This window comes from Bubalus kerabau, chromosome 13 (genome assembly GCF_029407905.1).
Source record: "Bubalus kerabau isolate K-KA32 ecotype Philippines breed swamp buffalo chromosome 13, PCC_UOA_SB_1v2, whole genome shotgun sequence".
NCBI lineage: Eukaryota > Metazoa > Chordata > Mammalia > Artiodactyla > Bovidae > Bubalus > Bubalus kerabau.
This window is the reverse complement of record NC_073636.1, coordinates 64,373,923-64,389,541: the sequence shown is the minus strand read 5'-3', so window position 1 is coordinate 64,389,541 and position 15,619 is coordinate 64,373,923. Positions and strand designations below refer to the sequence as shown.

The 15,619-nt window shown below is 35.8% G+C and overlaps 1 protein-coding gene across 9 annotated transcripts in view; it reads right to left on the bottom strand.

Annotated features, from left to right (window-relative positions):
- Positions 1-15,619, bottom strand: part of ITCH (itchy E3 ubiquitin protein ligase) — a 101,561-nt gene that overhangs the window by 60,708 nt on the left and 25,234 nt on the right. For all 9 annotated transcript variants that reach the window (XM_055544817.1, XM_055544812.1, XM_055544815.1 and 6 more), the window contains one exon: positions 7,052-7,142. In XM_055544817.1, coding sequence (XP_055400792.1) covers positions 7,052-7,121 — 70 coding nt within the window. In that variant the 5' untranslated portion in view covers positions 7,122-7,142. The remainder of the gene's footprint in view (positions 1-7,051; positions 7,143-15,619) is intronic.

Sequence of the window (15,619 nt, the reverse complement as noted above, 5' to 3'; positions counted from 1 at the left end):
CTTAGCAAGAGCTTCTTACATCCTGAGCCTAAGTTAGTCACCACTGCCATAAAACATAAAACAGCCTTGTCCCAGCCTTGTGTGGAAGGAAGGCACCAAGAGTAGATTCGAATCTAGAACACCCCACAGCTCCCACAGAAGACAACTCACTGGTCCCCTATAAATGAGATGACCACAGCCAAAGAATTATTTTACTACCTGGATATCTACTCTAACAGCAAAGTTCAGAGATGCCAGTGCCTATCAAGACTAACAGGCCCTTGCGAGTTGCTAGGAAAGTTTATATAGGAGCTATGCAAGAAGTGCAATATACAGTCCAACACATAGACAATCTGGGCACTCTAGCAGGCACAGTCCCAAGTGGTGGCCCTGAATCCCCCAACTTCACTTTGATCTAATATTTTACTTCTGTCCTTTTACACTTAAGAGACTGCTACAGCCATCTAAGAAACAGTAGGTTAGACTAAGGTGGTGAACATGGATATGGGGAGGAATAAATATTTTCTAATGAGAATCAACAGGGTTAGATTACATTAGTGAGCTACGGAAAAGAAGCAAGGATATCTCCTGTGTTTCTGGCATGAGTAAACTGGATAGAAGGTGGTATCATTGAATAAGATGGAAAAGATCTAGGAAAGAACAAGTTTGAGGGGGGTGGCATGGGCAGAAAATCAAGTGTATTATAACGGATGTATAAATTTGAGATGCTCGTGAGACATCAAAGTGGAAACACTAAGCAAAATGTCTTTTTCAGAACAGAAAATGCTTAAGTGGGGATCAGACCTATCTCTGACTATATGTACTATAAAGCCCTACTACTTAATACAAAACCTAATTTAATCACAGGATTGCCCCAGAAAAATCCCTATTTTTAATACATTTGTGGTCTGAGAAAAGGTGAAACAGCCCATACAGTCATGCATAAGTTCATTTTGTTTCAGGGGCTCTTGTGATCCTCTAAAACTGATTAAGCCTAGAACAAAGAGCAATGCAGCTATCCTGATTGGCTTTTTAGGATTCAAACTTTTGAAAGCTATTTACCACATAATCCCACTCAACCCCATGAGAGCCATTTTAGGAAACTTTAAATGGGAAAATAAAAAGAGTAAGGGAAACTAACACCAACTGTTAGTGTTTTACTGTGTCTGGCACCTAAATATTATGATTTTGACTCTCACAACTGTTCTGCAAGACAGGTATTATCATCTTAATTTTTACACATAAAAAAAGAACAAGATCAATAGAATTTAAAAGTTTATCCAACGGTCACAGCAAAGCTTGGACAGGAGAAATTATGTTAAGTGTTCAAATCTCAAAGTTTAGATTGCACAAACCTTTCATTATAGTCCTAACATTGTAAAATAGATCAATGTACTACCTCCTAAAATTTAAATTCCCAAGGTAAATTAAAAGATTATGAATTATAAACTAGAAGAAAATGAATCAGAAAAATGTCAGTATCATCCGTCACCTGGGCTACACCTAAAGGCCTCTAACAACTGTCTATTTTTACTCTCACTTCTCCAGCCCAATTCCTCATAGCTACTAGAATTGTGCCTAGAACAGATGTGACCGTGTCAATACTTTTCAATGATTCCCTAACGCCTGAAAAATGAAGTTTAAATTCTTCTGGGGCATTTTACGTTGCTTACTATGTACTTTTACAGCCTCTTCCTATACAAAATCCCACACAGGCCCCTAGTGTTCTAACCACTCTTACCTGTTTGCTGTCCCTCACAAGGATCGTGTACGTTGACCGCTCATATGTGCTACTTCCCTCCACTCATAATGATCCTTTTTCCTTTTCATCCAACACAATTCTACTTTCTGAGTTGTCTTTAATCTCTTCTCTTTGAAGGGTTCTTTAAATCTAACAAGTCAAAATTTTTCTATGCTTACACATTTTCTTATTTATATATGGCTCCTGTCGCTTTTCATTCAGTCTCAGTTCTTAGTAGGTTTATTAGTTTTTACTTATTTAACTCAACCTGCAATCCCCTTCATGGCAAGATATAGCAAGTGTGTATATTTAATAACTTCCTCTTCAATATGAAATAAAAGTTTTGACAATTTAAATATAAAGAAAGTAAAAATAAATAAATAAATGTAAAGAAAGTAAAAGTGAATCCTTGGCTTATTCAACTTATTTTGGGAATCAGAAGGCTGTAAGGAACAAGGTAAAACAAATAAGGGTGGGGAGATCACCACCCTTAAGTTAAGGGTGCTAAGTTATGATTAGCAACATGATGAACTGATAGGAGATAAAACCAGTTATGCAAGGATTACCCTCTGTGGTCAGAAGTCATGAGAGGCCAAAAGAGGCCTCTGTAGCAGAACTATGGCTTGTCTGGGCAGAACTGGATATAAACTCTTGACTTTAAATTTAAAGTATGAAGGACCCTCCTGGTCTCTAAGCATTGGGAGCTAAATATATGGTGTTCTAGTAAATCTGAAAAAATACAGTAAGGTTTAATTTCAATTTGTAAGAACTGAAATAAGATGGTTTCTCTTCCTCAAATGATGAGCTCTGAGTAAGGACTGAGACTAAGAAATTTCTAGGAAATACCAAAGTACTTATTCTGCCCATGTAAGTATAATATTAGCATACAGTAAGCATCAAAACACAGATAAGCTCAGTATAATAGCTGAAGTTAGGTGCAGAACATAATTAAACAGGAAATGGCTAAAGACAGGGAAGGATGTAAGAAAACAGACTTATGTCCAAGGTAAAGGAACAGGCCACAGAATTAGAGATAAAGACTAAAGAATGATCCAGGAAATCAACTTATTCTGGGAATCTGAAGGCTATAAGGAACAAGGTTAAAACAAACAAGGGTGCTGAGATCAAGTTATGATTAGCAATATGATGAACTCTCAAAAACATTTAAAAGTAGGTATTTCTGATTTCCTGCTATAATTTTTATAACTATCTGATAAGTTACAAAAGGATCTGCCCAACACAAGGATCAATACAGGTACATTCAATACTCAACAAAAGTGTTAAGAAATCACTTCAATGCCAAGAGAAGTTCCCAAGGGGATGCTTCATATAGTACCTTGATCAATGAAACCACAGCACAAAAGACCACCTTTCTACTCCAGTTCAAATTGGAACAGCAAAATGGCTACTCATGCTATTTCTATAAATTAAGAGTCAAATCATAGAAAGTGTGACTAATGAACTGGCATGATTTTAAAGTTTAAGGTGTAAATGCATAAATATAAGACATCAGGAAATAATTACATTTAAGTTTAGTGAACATTCATCACCTCATATAGATACAAAATTAAAGAACTAGAAAAGGAATTTTTTTCCTTGTGAGAACTCAATCACTTGTGATGAGGTATACTTTATTTTATGTAAATTCTGAAAAAGAAAAGCAAGGCTGCCTTTCCCTTGATGTTCCTATAAAGAATTATGTGAAATTAAAACACATCAAGTTCTCTAAGCAATCTATTTATCAACATAGTACCAATTTATGAATTAATTTTTTAAAACTCTTGCTACAACATATGTAAGTTTTTATTAAAACATTATAAGGTGTCATTTATCTGAAATAAATTTTCTACTTGCCATCATCTGGTAAGGAAAAGCAATTAGCAAATGTATATACTGTAAACAAACTATGTAGGTACGCATGTAATGTATGCATGACAGAAAGAGTTAAATAAATAAATTTGAGCAGGACCACAGAGTAACATTTTAACTTTTGACACTAAATTTCCCCATCAGTCTTTTACAATAACTTTCTAAAACACCAATCCAGTTTACTGCTCTTTGTTAAAAACTCTGGTTACTTCCCAGGTCCCTTAGCAATGACTTTTTTTTTTTTTTTTTTGGCAGCCTTGACTCATGTGAAGGAGATGACCCATTCCTGTGAATTCTCACAGGTCCCTGCTCTGCAGCAGTGGCTTTTAGGGATGTCGAGGGAAGCCTTGGCATTTCCCTCCTTCAGGCCATTTGCTCGGTCATGTTCATTCCTGAAAGATCCTTTTATACCTTTCTACTTTTTAAATAGTAGCAATGCTTCAAGCACCACTTTCTTTCACAGCAACTCTAGTCAAATACTACCCCTTTTTCCTGACCAAAGTCATTATCTCTTGCCATTACCATATACCAGGGCATATAGTTTATACTTGCATATTTATGCCTTTCTTGAATTTTAGAAGTGTTGAGGCAGCTTACCAAAATAAAATAAAAAACAAAAAATTCAAATACTGTAGCTAATCCATTAATACACAGTAAAAAATACAACGTCAATTAAAGTGACTTGTGGGAAAAAAAACTTTGTTCTGAGGTTTCTAGCACCAAAAGCAAAGTAAACAGTGAATTACAAAGGACACTTGATTGTAGTCAATTTGGCACTCTACTGTTTATTATCTGTTGTTCTCCATATCTGCCGTATCTAATGATGTCTTTGCTAAATATATAACTTTTATCCATAATTCACAATGCCTGTTTTTGTTAAAAATGCTTTTGCCCTATACTTGTACATTCTCAGAATTTTTAGACTCAAGATTAAAAGCTTATAAATGGCTAAGAATTATGTCTTCTTGAGGTGCATTTAGGCATTAAGTGTTTTTCTTCCCGTGATGGTCACAATAGCAAAGATAGTTAGCTTATGCAAAGAAAAGTCGAAAGGAATATAACTTAAATCTGGTTGCTCAGATGCTAAAGAATCTGCCTACAATGCAGGAGACCCAGCCAGGTTCGATCCCTGGGTCAGGAAGATCCCCTGGAGAAGGGAATGACTACCCACTCCAGTACTCTTGCCTGGAGAATTCCATGAACAGAGGAGCCTGGTGGGCTGTAGTCCATGGGATCAAAAAGAGTAGGACACGACTGAGAAGCTAACACTTTCACTTTTTCTTTCCTCACATTACTATTTTAAATTGCTGACTTTTTAAAAATAAAAAGCATGTATATTGCTTACATAACTTGAAAAGCTGACACTAATAAATTCTCTAAATCAAAAATTTTAACTTAAGTTGTCCCCTAAAAAAAAGTCTTAAGAAGCCTGGCCCAATGTAAAACAGCTACTCAGACTAGACTGAAGATGGGGAGAAAGTCAAAGTGTTAGTTGCTAAGTCGTGTCCGATTCTTTGCGATCCCATGGACTGTAGCCCTCCAGACTCTTCTGTGTATGAAATTCTCCAGGCAAGAATACTAGAGTGGTAGCCATTCCCTTCTCCAAAGGATTTTCCTGACCCAGGGATTGAACCCAGGTCCCCTGCACTGCAGGCAGATTCTTTACCATCTGAGCCACCAGGGATGGGGAAGAGAGAAACAACTAGAATCTGGCTTTGGCAAAGAAATAATAGAATCTTTCACTGAAAATCAGACATCACTAAGAAAAGAGACTGGAGTCAGTGAAAAGAATTCCCAAGAATAAATTCTAGCATGCTTTCAACTTAAGAAGGTGTTACTTTTATATAACTCAAATACTTTTAGGTTTCTAGAAAGATAATAATACAGTTTATAGCTTTATATTCATAATCTAGAGCTGGATGTAAGCCAGGTACAGTATTAACAGAAACTAATATAATCAATAAATGCCATTAAATTAAAAGGAGAAAGACTAAGTTTCCATTGTGTAATAGACACATGCTTGTCTAAAGAAAAATCCAGTGCCTCACTTTGGCTAGTACAAATGGTTTCTATAAAAAGACCCTACAAAGAGATCATATGGAGCCTGACTATGAAAGGTCTTAGCCCAGTTTTAAAGAAATTCACTAACATAGCCAAGGAGAAGCACTGAAGGTTTTTGAGCAGGTATAAATCAGGTGGCATTTTAAGAAACATTAATTTGAAAGTGATCCACTTGGTTAGTATGGTTAGAGGAAAAAAACAGGTATTAGGAAAGTAATAAGAGCAACCAAAAAATTTAAATAGTCATTTCTCAAAAAAAGATATACAAATGGCTAATAATAAGCACATGAAAAAAATGCTCATCATCACTAACCATCAGAGAAATGAACTCAAACTCTTGAGATACTATGTCACATCCATTACAATGTCTCTAACCAAAAAGATAAGCATTCCAAGGATGCTTACAAAACTGTAACCCTCATACATGACTGCTGGGAATACAAATTGGTCTGGATGCTTTGAAAATTAATTTGGAATTCCTCACAATGCTAAATGTGGGTATTACATGACCCAGTCACTCTACTCCCAGGAACACACTCAAGAAAACTGAAAACATACAACTTCACAAACAGTTATACACAAATGTTCATAGCATTATTCATAATAGCCAAAAAGTGGAACCAACCCAAACACCCATCAACTGATAAATGGATAAAGTATTTCCACATATGGAATAGTATTTGGCAATAAAAAGAAATTAAACACTAATGCATGCTACAACAGGGATGAATCTTGAAAACAATATAAGTGAAAAAAGTCAAGAGACAAAGGCCACACATTTTATGATTCTATTTGTATGAAACCAAAGTAGGCAAAGCTATATATAGAGAGAACAATAATTAAGCTAGGGCTGAAGGTGGCTGGGGAATATGGGGCAGGGGGTTCTTTCTGGAATGGTGAAAATGTTCTAAAATTGACTGGTGATGGTTGCACAACTCTGAGAATGTATTAACAATCACTGACCTCTAAATGAGTAAACTGTATAGTATGTGAATTAGCTCTCAACAAAGCTAAAAAAATCCAAATCAAAACAAAAAACAATAGCAACTGCCCAAGCATGTTTAACAAACCCAAATCGTATACCATACCCAATAACAACCTGAAATTAAAATGTTATTTTTATATATCTACACATTATGTTCATTTATTCATTCAGCAAATACTAATTCAACACCTGATATGTAACAGCCACTAAAGGTTTTCTTCTCAGAAGATTTTTTATTGATGGTGAAAGTGAAGTAAAGTCACTCAGTCGTATCCGACTCTTTGCGACCCCATGGACTACACAGTCATGGAAATTCTCCAGGATTCTGGAGTGTGTGGCAGGGTGGGGGTGGTGGGGGGGTGGTGGGGCACAAAGAGAATGAGGGAAGTAATGCAGTAGATCTTTTTAAGACTTACCAGTGATCTGAAGTTGTGATTTCATGGTCAAACTACCCATTGAACCAAGCTGTGATCCACTGTCAGACATATCACCAACAGGAAGGCAAACCTGAACAGGGCAAAGGAAACACTGTGAACATCAAAAATTCCCACTTGAAAAATACGTAAATGCTAACCAGGCCCTTTCCACGTCCCACTGAAGACCACAAAATAACCAGTGGCCTTCACACTGCTAAAATTCTAGTATCCATCCTGCACTAAACTGTCAGCAAAATCTGAAATGGTTGAATTTCTTTCTTCTGTGGTTTACTTTCTTCTTTTAGTTCCCAAGACACATTCTCAAGGTTTACGTCCTACCTTACTGATTATTCCATCTTAGTCTTCTTTGATGATTCCTTCTGGTCTCTCTACCCTCTTAATACTAGAATGTTCTAGGGCTCAGTTATTGGTTCCCTCTTCTCTCATATCTTCATTTCCTCAAGGATATCAACCAGTATTATGGCTTTAAATATCATCTATATACCAACAAGTCCCAACTTTACATTTCTATCCCAGATTTCACTCCTGAATTATAAACAGCAACTTCACTTGGGTATCTAAAAGATAGTCTAAACTAATATGTCAAAAACGGAACCCCTGATGTCCTCTGTAAACTATCTCAGTTGAAGGCAATTTCATCCTTTCAGATGCTCAAGCTAAAAACTATGGAGTTATTCTTGACTCCTTTGTTCATATGTCCCTTCCCATCTGCTGACAAATTCTAATGTCTCTATTTGCAAAATACACCTAGAATCCAGCCATTTCTCATCACTTCTATCATTAATCTGTTCATAGCCACCTGACAGCTATCTTCTTCCTAAATTATGCCCCTCTCCTAGATTAACCTAAAGTGACCCCATGGACTGCACAGTCCATGGAATTCTCCAGGCCAGAATACTGGAGTGGGTAGCCTTTCCCTTCTCCAGATGATCGATCGAACCCAGGTCTCCCGCATTGCAGGCAGATTCTTAACCAGCTGGAGCCACAAGGGAAACCCAGATTAACCTAAAAGGTCTCCCGTTTTCCATCCTTGTCCAGCCTCAGTACCTATTCTTAACACAACCTGGATGACTTTAAGATGTTAAAAAGTTCTTCAAATCTTCCCATTTTACTTGAGTGAAAGACCCTATATGATACATGCTTCCACTGCTCCCTACCTTCTGATCTTATTTCCCCTCTACTTTCCGCCCCTACTCAGGCACCTACCTATTATTTTTCAAACATGCCAACACATTCTTGCCTTAAGACCTTTGTTCTACTTGTTTTCTTCACAATATTAACAGTCTGTTCCACCTATCCTGATCATTTTTTTTCTTCTACAGACAATGTGATCTTTTGACATACCAAGTAATTGACTTGGTTATTATGTTTATTGGTTTTGACTCTCTGGGCCAGAATATAAACTCCATGTGAGCAGGAATCAGTTTTTTGGTTCACTGATAAAACCCAGAATCCCAAAACAGTGCCTGACACATTGCAAACACTTAAACATCTGATCTGTGAAAGGAACAAAGATGGCTCCTGAATTATACTAAAATAAACAACCCTAACATATCTTCTTCAGTCCATAGTCTCAGAAGAGTTAATCCTCATGTGGTAAGGCATGCTCTACGTAACAGAGATTTTATAACAAAATCGGGACACTTGGGCTTGATTCCTGGCTACAACACTTATTGTATGATACTATTTGAGTTATGTAACCTCTCTAGGTCTCAGTTTCCTGTCAGAGAAACGGGGATAACACCATCCCTACCTCACAAGGTTGTTGAAAGACTGAATGATTATGTATGTGGGGGGAAAATGCTACGAATGTTTATTACTCATACTGTCAGAATTTAACTAAATCTGTTTTTAAAATAAAATGTTCTTAGGCTTTTGGGGACTTGATAAAATATCAGGAATATGTTGAGTGGGTCAAAGATTAAAGTAAAATTTACTTAAGCACTCACTATCTGCCAGGTCCTATGTAAGAAATACATAAATACAATAAGGCAAACAAAGTAACCTGAAACTGTAAACATATCTACAGTATTCATACAAAATTAGGCTTCCATTCCCTGGTGGTCCAGGGGTTAGGACCACTTGCAATGCAAGGGCATGAGTTCGATCCCTGGTCAGGGAACCAGAATCCTATATGCTGAGGAGACAGGGAGGGAGGGACGGACAGATGTAGGGAGGAAGGAAAAAGAATATGTTCAAAGCTAAAATTCTGGCGGCCTTAACTCAAATGACTAGCTCATTCCCTTGGCTTGGTCTGTATATTTTTTTCCTTCACTTTCTATGTCTACTTAAATCGCACCGTTTCGGATGTTTTATACAATTTACTAAAAAGGCCATTTTATTTTAAATACAGAAGGCATACATCATAAATAAAGCCATTAGTAGTCACCCAGAATATAAAGGCACTGAGGTGTATCATAAAAGTCAACAGAGCATTGCACAGGATATTCTTCTGATGCAAACTACTTGTTACAGAAAGAGTCCTCAAAGACATCATTACCACGTATGTATAGATATTATCTCCTCAATACTGAAAAGACTGTTCACAGAATTATGACATCAAGATAAGGAAATTAAGAGGCAGTGAGAAAAGTCCAACATCTGGATGCTGATTTTATGCATGATAAAGTATTATTCTAGTTGCTGATCTACAGCAACAGTTTATTGCTGGAAAAATACCCTTTTAAATAGTATAGATTATTCTAAATTAACATTATAAAGTTGCAAAGAAAATAAATTCAAAATCATAATAAAATGTATTTTAAAAACACAATTTCATGTAAAGAAGACTAATGAAAGTACAGACTACAAACATTTTTAGAAACAGTGATTCTTTCCAGATAATTAATCATTGTGATAGAACTGTGAGATGCTTTGCAAAAACATGCTGATAATTTTAATAATGTATGTTCTAGTTCACATTAGTTTCATATAATTAAAATTATTTTAAATCTCTAAGAATAAAAAAACACACCACTTGTATAATAAAGACAAATCATAGAAACCTTAGTATTAATTGGCAACCAGTTAAAGAATCACAAATTCATACCACAGAAAACTATGCAACAATTAGAACTTACTAGTAACTGAAATGGAAAGATTTCAAGAACATTTAAGTTGCAGAATATATATAATGTAATCTTTTTTGCAAATAAAAACAAAATGCATATCCCTATAGGTAAATATAAATAAAGGCAGAAAAAGTATCCATCCCAAACTGGTAATAGTGGCTACCCTTCTGTGTACTAAAGAAGGAAGTCATGGGGAACTTGTGGTTTTATATGTATTATTTGAGTTTAAAAAGAAAATATATACCATACTTGTACAATTTGAAAAATACCTCAAGACTAAGTAGACAGAGAATCTACACTTCAAAGCCCATCTTCTCGCCTGAGCGCCAGACTCCTAGGTCTAACCTTTACAATTGTCTGCATTACCAAAATGACTAAGGTGAAACTCTGCCTGGCTCAACAGCAGCACCATTCACCCACGTGCTCAAGTCAAAGCTATGAGCATTAAATCTTTCCCTCATCTAGTTGTAAAGATTCTATCTGCAAAATATACCCTACTATATACCCTAAAATATATGCTTACTTTTCTAACTACATTAGCCCAAGCCACAACCAGCCCTTCCCTGTCAACAAACTATTACAAGTCATTAAATAAGGCTCCCTGCCTCTGCATTTGCTCCTTCTTCCTCTCAGCCATTTTCCATCAAAGTTAGTGTATTCTTCTAAACATTAAAATTAGATCTTGCTCTACTCTGCTTAAATATCCAATAACTGCCTATCTCACCTAAAATAGAATCCAAATTCCTCACTCTGGCTTACAGAAGCTCCACTTCATTCCATACATGACCTACTTTCTTGAGTTCTCCTCTCCTTAACATTCTCCTCCTTAGCCACTGTAAATCTGGATTCTATTTCTCAAACACACTAAAGTCATTCTGGACTTATAGGCTTACACTAACTGTTCCCTCTGCTGAGAATGTTTTTCCCACTTATCTTTAAATAACTAACATCTTGCATTCAGCCCTCAAGTTAATACTCAGGTCTTCCCTGACTGACCAGTATAATGTAGCCATACTATTACTTTCTACCACATCACTGAAATTTTTCTGACTTTTTAAATTAATTTTATTAATTTCTACAAAGGTAGGCAACCTTGTCTGCCTTGCTAATCAGTACCTTAAATATTCTACAGTTTTAATTAACTAATGTCCACAATTTATATTAAGGGTCACTCTTTATGAACCTTATACGGTCCTAAGGATATTGAAAAATGCATAACTGCCATGTATTCAATAGTATAGTATCACAGAGAATAATCTCACAACTCTAAAAATCCCGTGCTTCCCCTATTCATTCTTCTTCCCTCAATAAGAACTTCTGGCAACCACTTATCTTTTTACTGTCTCTACAGTTTTGCTTCTCCCAGAATGTTAGATAGTGGAATCACACAATTTAAGAGCCTCAGCCTGGCTTCTTGATACTACGATTAAAGTTTCCTCCGTATCTTTTCAGAGCTTAACAGTTTTTTTTTTAATTTGCTGAATAAACATTTCACATGTGTTTATTCCTCTGTGCATCCATGTGCCTGTTGAAGGGTGTTAGATGCTTCCAGCTTCTGGCAGTTATGAATAAAACTGCTATAAATACTATCGTGAAGGTTCTTTGTGTATGTAAGTCTTCTACTCAATTGGGTAAAGAGGACTACAATTACAGGATGATACGGGTAAACCTATGTTTTAGCTCTGTAAGCAACTGCCAAATCATCTTCCAAAGTGGCTGTACCACTTTGCATTCCAATTAGAACTGAAGGAAAATTTCTACTGCTCCATATCCTCACAAGCATTTGATATTGTCAGAATTTAGTACTTCTGGAATTTAGCCAATCTAATAGGTGTACAACGATGTTTCACTAGTGGCTTAGTTTGTAATTCCCATGTGACATGATGTTGAGCATCTTTTCGTATGTTTGATTATTTACCATCTATGTACACTGTTTCACAAGCTGTCTTTTCAGATATTTTACTCATTATTTGTTTTCTTACTGTTGCATTTTAAGAGTTATTTGTGTATTTTAAATATAAGTCCTTTACGTGTTTTGCAAACATTTTCTCACAGCCTATGGCTTCTCTTTTCATTTTGTTAACAGTGTAAAGGTGTTGGTCGCTAATTCCCACAAGTCTCAAGTTGAGTGCCGTGGGTGGGTTCCCCACACCAACAACCAATTCTCCAATGCCAACTGGGTGTCCTACAGGAAATAAATATGACAGTTTTATGTATTAAAAAAATTTTTCACCAAAAAATCCATTAGAAATAAAATACACTAAAGTTGCAGGATACAAAAAAAAAAAAAAATCAATATATAGAAGTCTATTCTATACACTAACAACAAATCATCAGAAAGCAATTAAGAAAAACAATCCCATGTACAACTGTAACAAAAAGAATATCTAGGAATAAATTTAACCAGCTAGGTGAAAGACCATCTTTCACTGAAAACTAAAGACATTACTGAAAGAAACTGAACACAACACAAAGAAATGTAAAGGTATGTGGGCTCATGGATTAGAAGAATTTAACATTTTAAAATGTCCATATGACCTAAAGCAATCTACAGAGTCAATGCAATCCCTATCAAAATCCCAATGACATTTTTCACAGAAACAGAAGAACAAAAAAATCCTAAAATTTGTATGGAACCACAAAAGGCCCCAAATAGCCAAACCAATCCTGAGGGGGGTAGGGGGAAACAAAGCTGAAGTATCATTCACTCTGATTTCATATTATATTAAAAAGTCACAGTAATCAAAACAGCATGGTATTGTCCAAGTAACACACAAATCAATGGAACCGAATTGAGAGTTCAGAAATAAACACACACATAAATGGACAATGAATACACAACTCAAGAGAAAAGAACACACAATGGAGAATAGATAGTCTCTTCAATAAATGATGTTGGAAAAACTGGTCATGCAATAGAATGAAACTAGACCACCAGCTTATACCATACAAAAAGTCAACTCAAAATAGATTAAGGACTTGAATGTAATACCTGAAATCATAAAACTCTTAGCTGTGAACATCACTAAATATTAGGGAAATGCAAATCAAAACCAAAATGAGATACCATCTCACACCATTAGAGTAAGTATTATCAAAAAGGCAAGAAATAACAAGTGTTAGGATGCTGAGAAAAGGGAATCCTTGTACAGTTTGTGGGAGTGCAAATTACTGTAGCCACTATTGAAAACAATATGGAGAGTTCTCAAAAATTAAGAATATGATCCAGATATTCCACTTCTAGGTATTTATCCAAAAAATTCAAAAACATCTATTTTGAAAAGATATATGCATACCCATGTTCAATCCAGCACTACATACAAGACGTAAGATATGTAAACAACCTAAGTTGCCATCCGTGAATGACTGGATAAAAAAGATGTAGTGTATATGTAAAACAAGGGAATGCTACTCGGCTTAAAAAAAAAAAAAATTTTTTTTTTTTTTTTTTAAGAGAGGAAATTTTGCCATTTGCAACAACATGGATATACCTGGAGGGTATTATGCTAGTGAAATAAGACAGAAAAAGGCAAATACTGTATGATTTCTTTCATATGTGTGTTGGGGGTGTGTGGGGGGGGTGAGTAGACAAAACCAAACAAAAATAAGCACACAGAGAGAACAGAATAGTGGTTAGCAGAAATTAAGTGTGGGAAGGGCAAAATGGATAAAGGAAGTCAAGTGCATGGTGATGAATGGAAACTAAACTCGTGGTAATTAGCATGTTGCAGTGTATACAGAAGTCAAAATATAATTTTGTACGCTTGAATCTTAAATGTTATAAACCGATTTTATATCAATCAATCAGTGAGAAGGTTGTCTGTCAAACCACTAATCTAACAGAACAGACTTCAGAGACCATACAAGACAAAGAAAACAGGACTATACAAAAATTAGTCTGAAACAATCAATCAAATGACAACAGCAGGCAGCAACAAGAAACTCTGAGATGGGAGAAGAATCTGGTATTTCCAGAGCCACCACATTATAACATTCAAAGTGTTTCATTTTCATACCAACAAACTGAATTCAACAGCACATTAAAAGGATTAATACATCATGACCAAGTAGGATTGATTAATCCCTGGGATGCAAGATGGGGTCAACATACAAAAATAAATAAATCAGTGTGACCAACAAGGACCTACTCTGTAGCACAGGAAACTCTACTCAATATTCTGTGATAACCCATATAAGAATCTAAAAAAGGATGAAAATATATATAACTGAATCATTTGCTGTATACCTGAAACTAACAACACTGTAAATCATCTATACTCCAATAAAATTAAAATATTTTTTAAAAAATAAAGAAAATCAATGTGTTATACCACATTACAATAAAGGATAAAAACCACATGAACATCACAACTAATGCAGAAGAGCATTTGACAAAATTCAGTACTGTTTCATTAAAAAGCTGTCAGATTAGGAACAGAATTACTTCAACAAAATAAAATATGTTTTACATATGAAAAAGCCCACAACTAACATCACACTCAACAGTGAAAATCTGAAATCTTTTCTTCTAATACTAGGACAAGATAGGATGCCCACTCTCAGCATCTCTAGTCAACATAGTACTACAAATCCTAGCCAAAGCAATTAAGGCATTAAAAAAAAAAGAAAGAAAAAATTGGAAAGAAACAAGGAAAATTATCTGTCCCCAGATGACATGATTTTATTAAAAAAAGAAAGAAAAAACTATAGAAGTTCCAAACAGGAGATTCCCTGGTGGTCCATGCTTCCAATGCAGAGGGCACAGGTTCAATCCTTAGTTGGGGAACTAAGATCCCACATGCTGCATGGTCCAGCCAATAATAACCAAAAAAAAGAGAGATTAGAAGTGTTAGCAAGGATGTGGAGAAAGTGGATCCCTTGTACACAGTTGGTGAATCTCTTATATTGAATACAGAGGCAAAAATCATCAACAAAATACAAACAAATTGAATTAAGTAATATTCCATGACCAAGTGGAATTTATGCCAAAAATACAAGCTTGGATAAATATCCAGAAATCAATTAATGTAATATATATTACATAGACATATTAGAACAGAGTACAAAAACAGTATCACCATCTCAACGCACAAAAGGCATTTGACACAACTCACCCTTTCATGGTAAAAACACTCAAGAAACCAGAAGTAAAAGAGAACTTCCTCGACCTGAAAAAGGGCATCTAATTAAACAAACAAACAAACAAAAACTATAGCTTCAGTTCAGTTCAGTCGCTCAGTTGTGTCCAACTCTTTGCGACCCCATGGACTGCAGCACACCAGGCTTCCCTGTGCATCACCATCTCCCAGAGCTTACTTATACTCATGTCTATCAAGTCGGTGATGCCATCCAACCATCTCATCCTCTGTTGTCCCCTTCTCCTCCCGCCTTCAATCTTTCCCAGTATCAGGGTCTTTTCCAATGAGTCGGTTCTTCGCATCAGTGGCCAAAGTATTGGAGTTTCAGCTTCAGCATC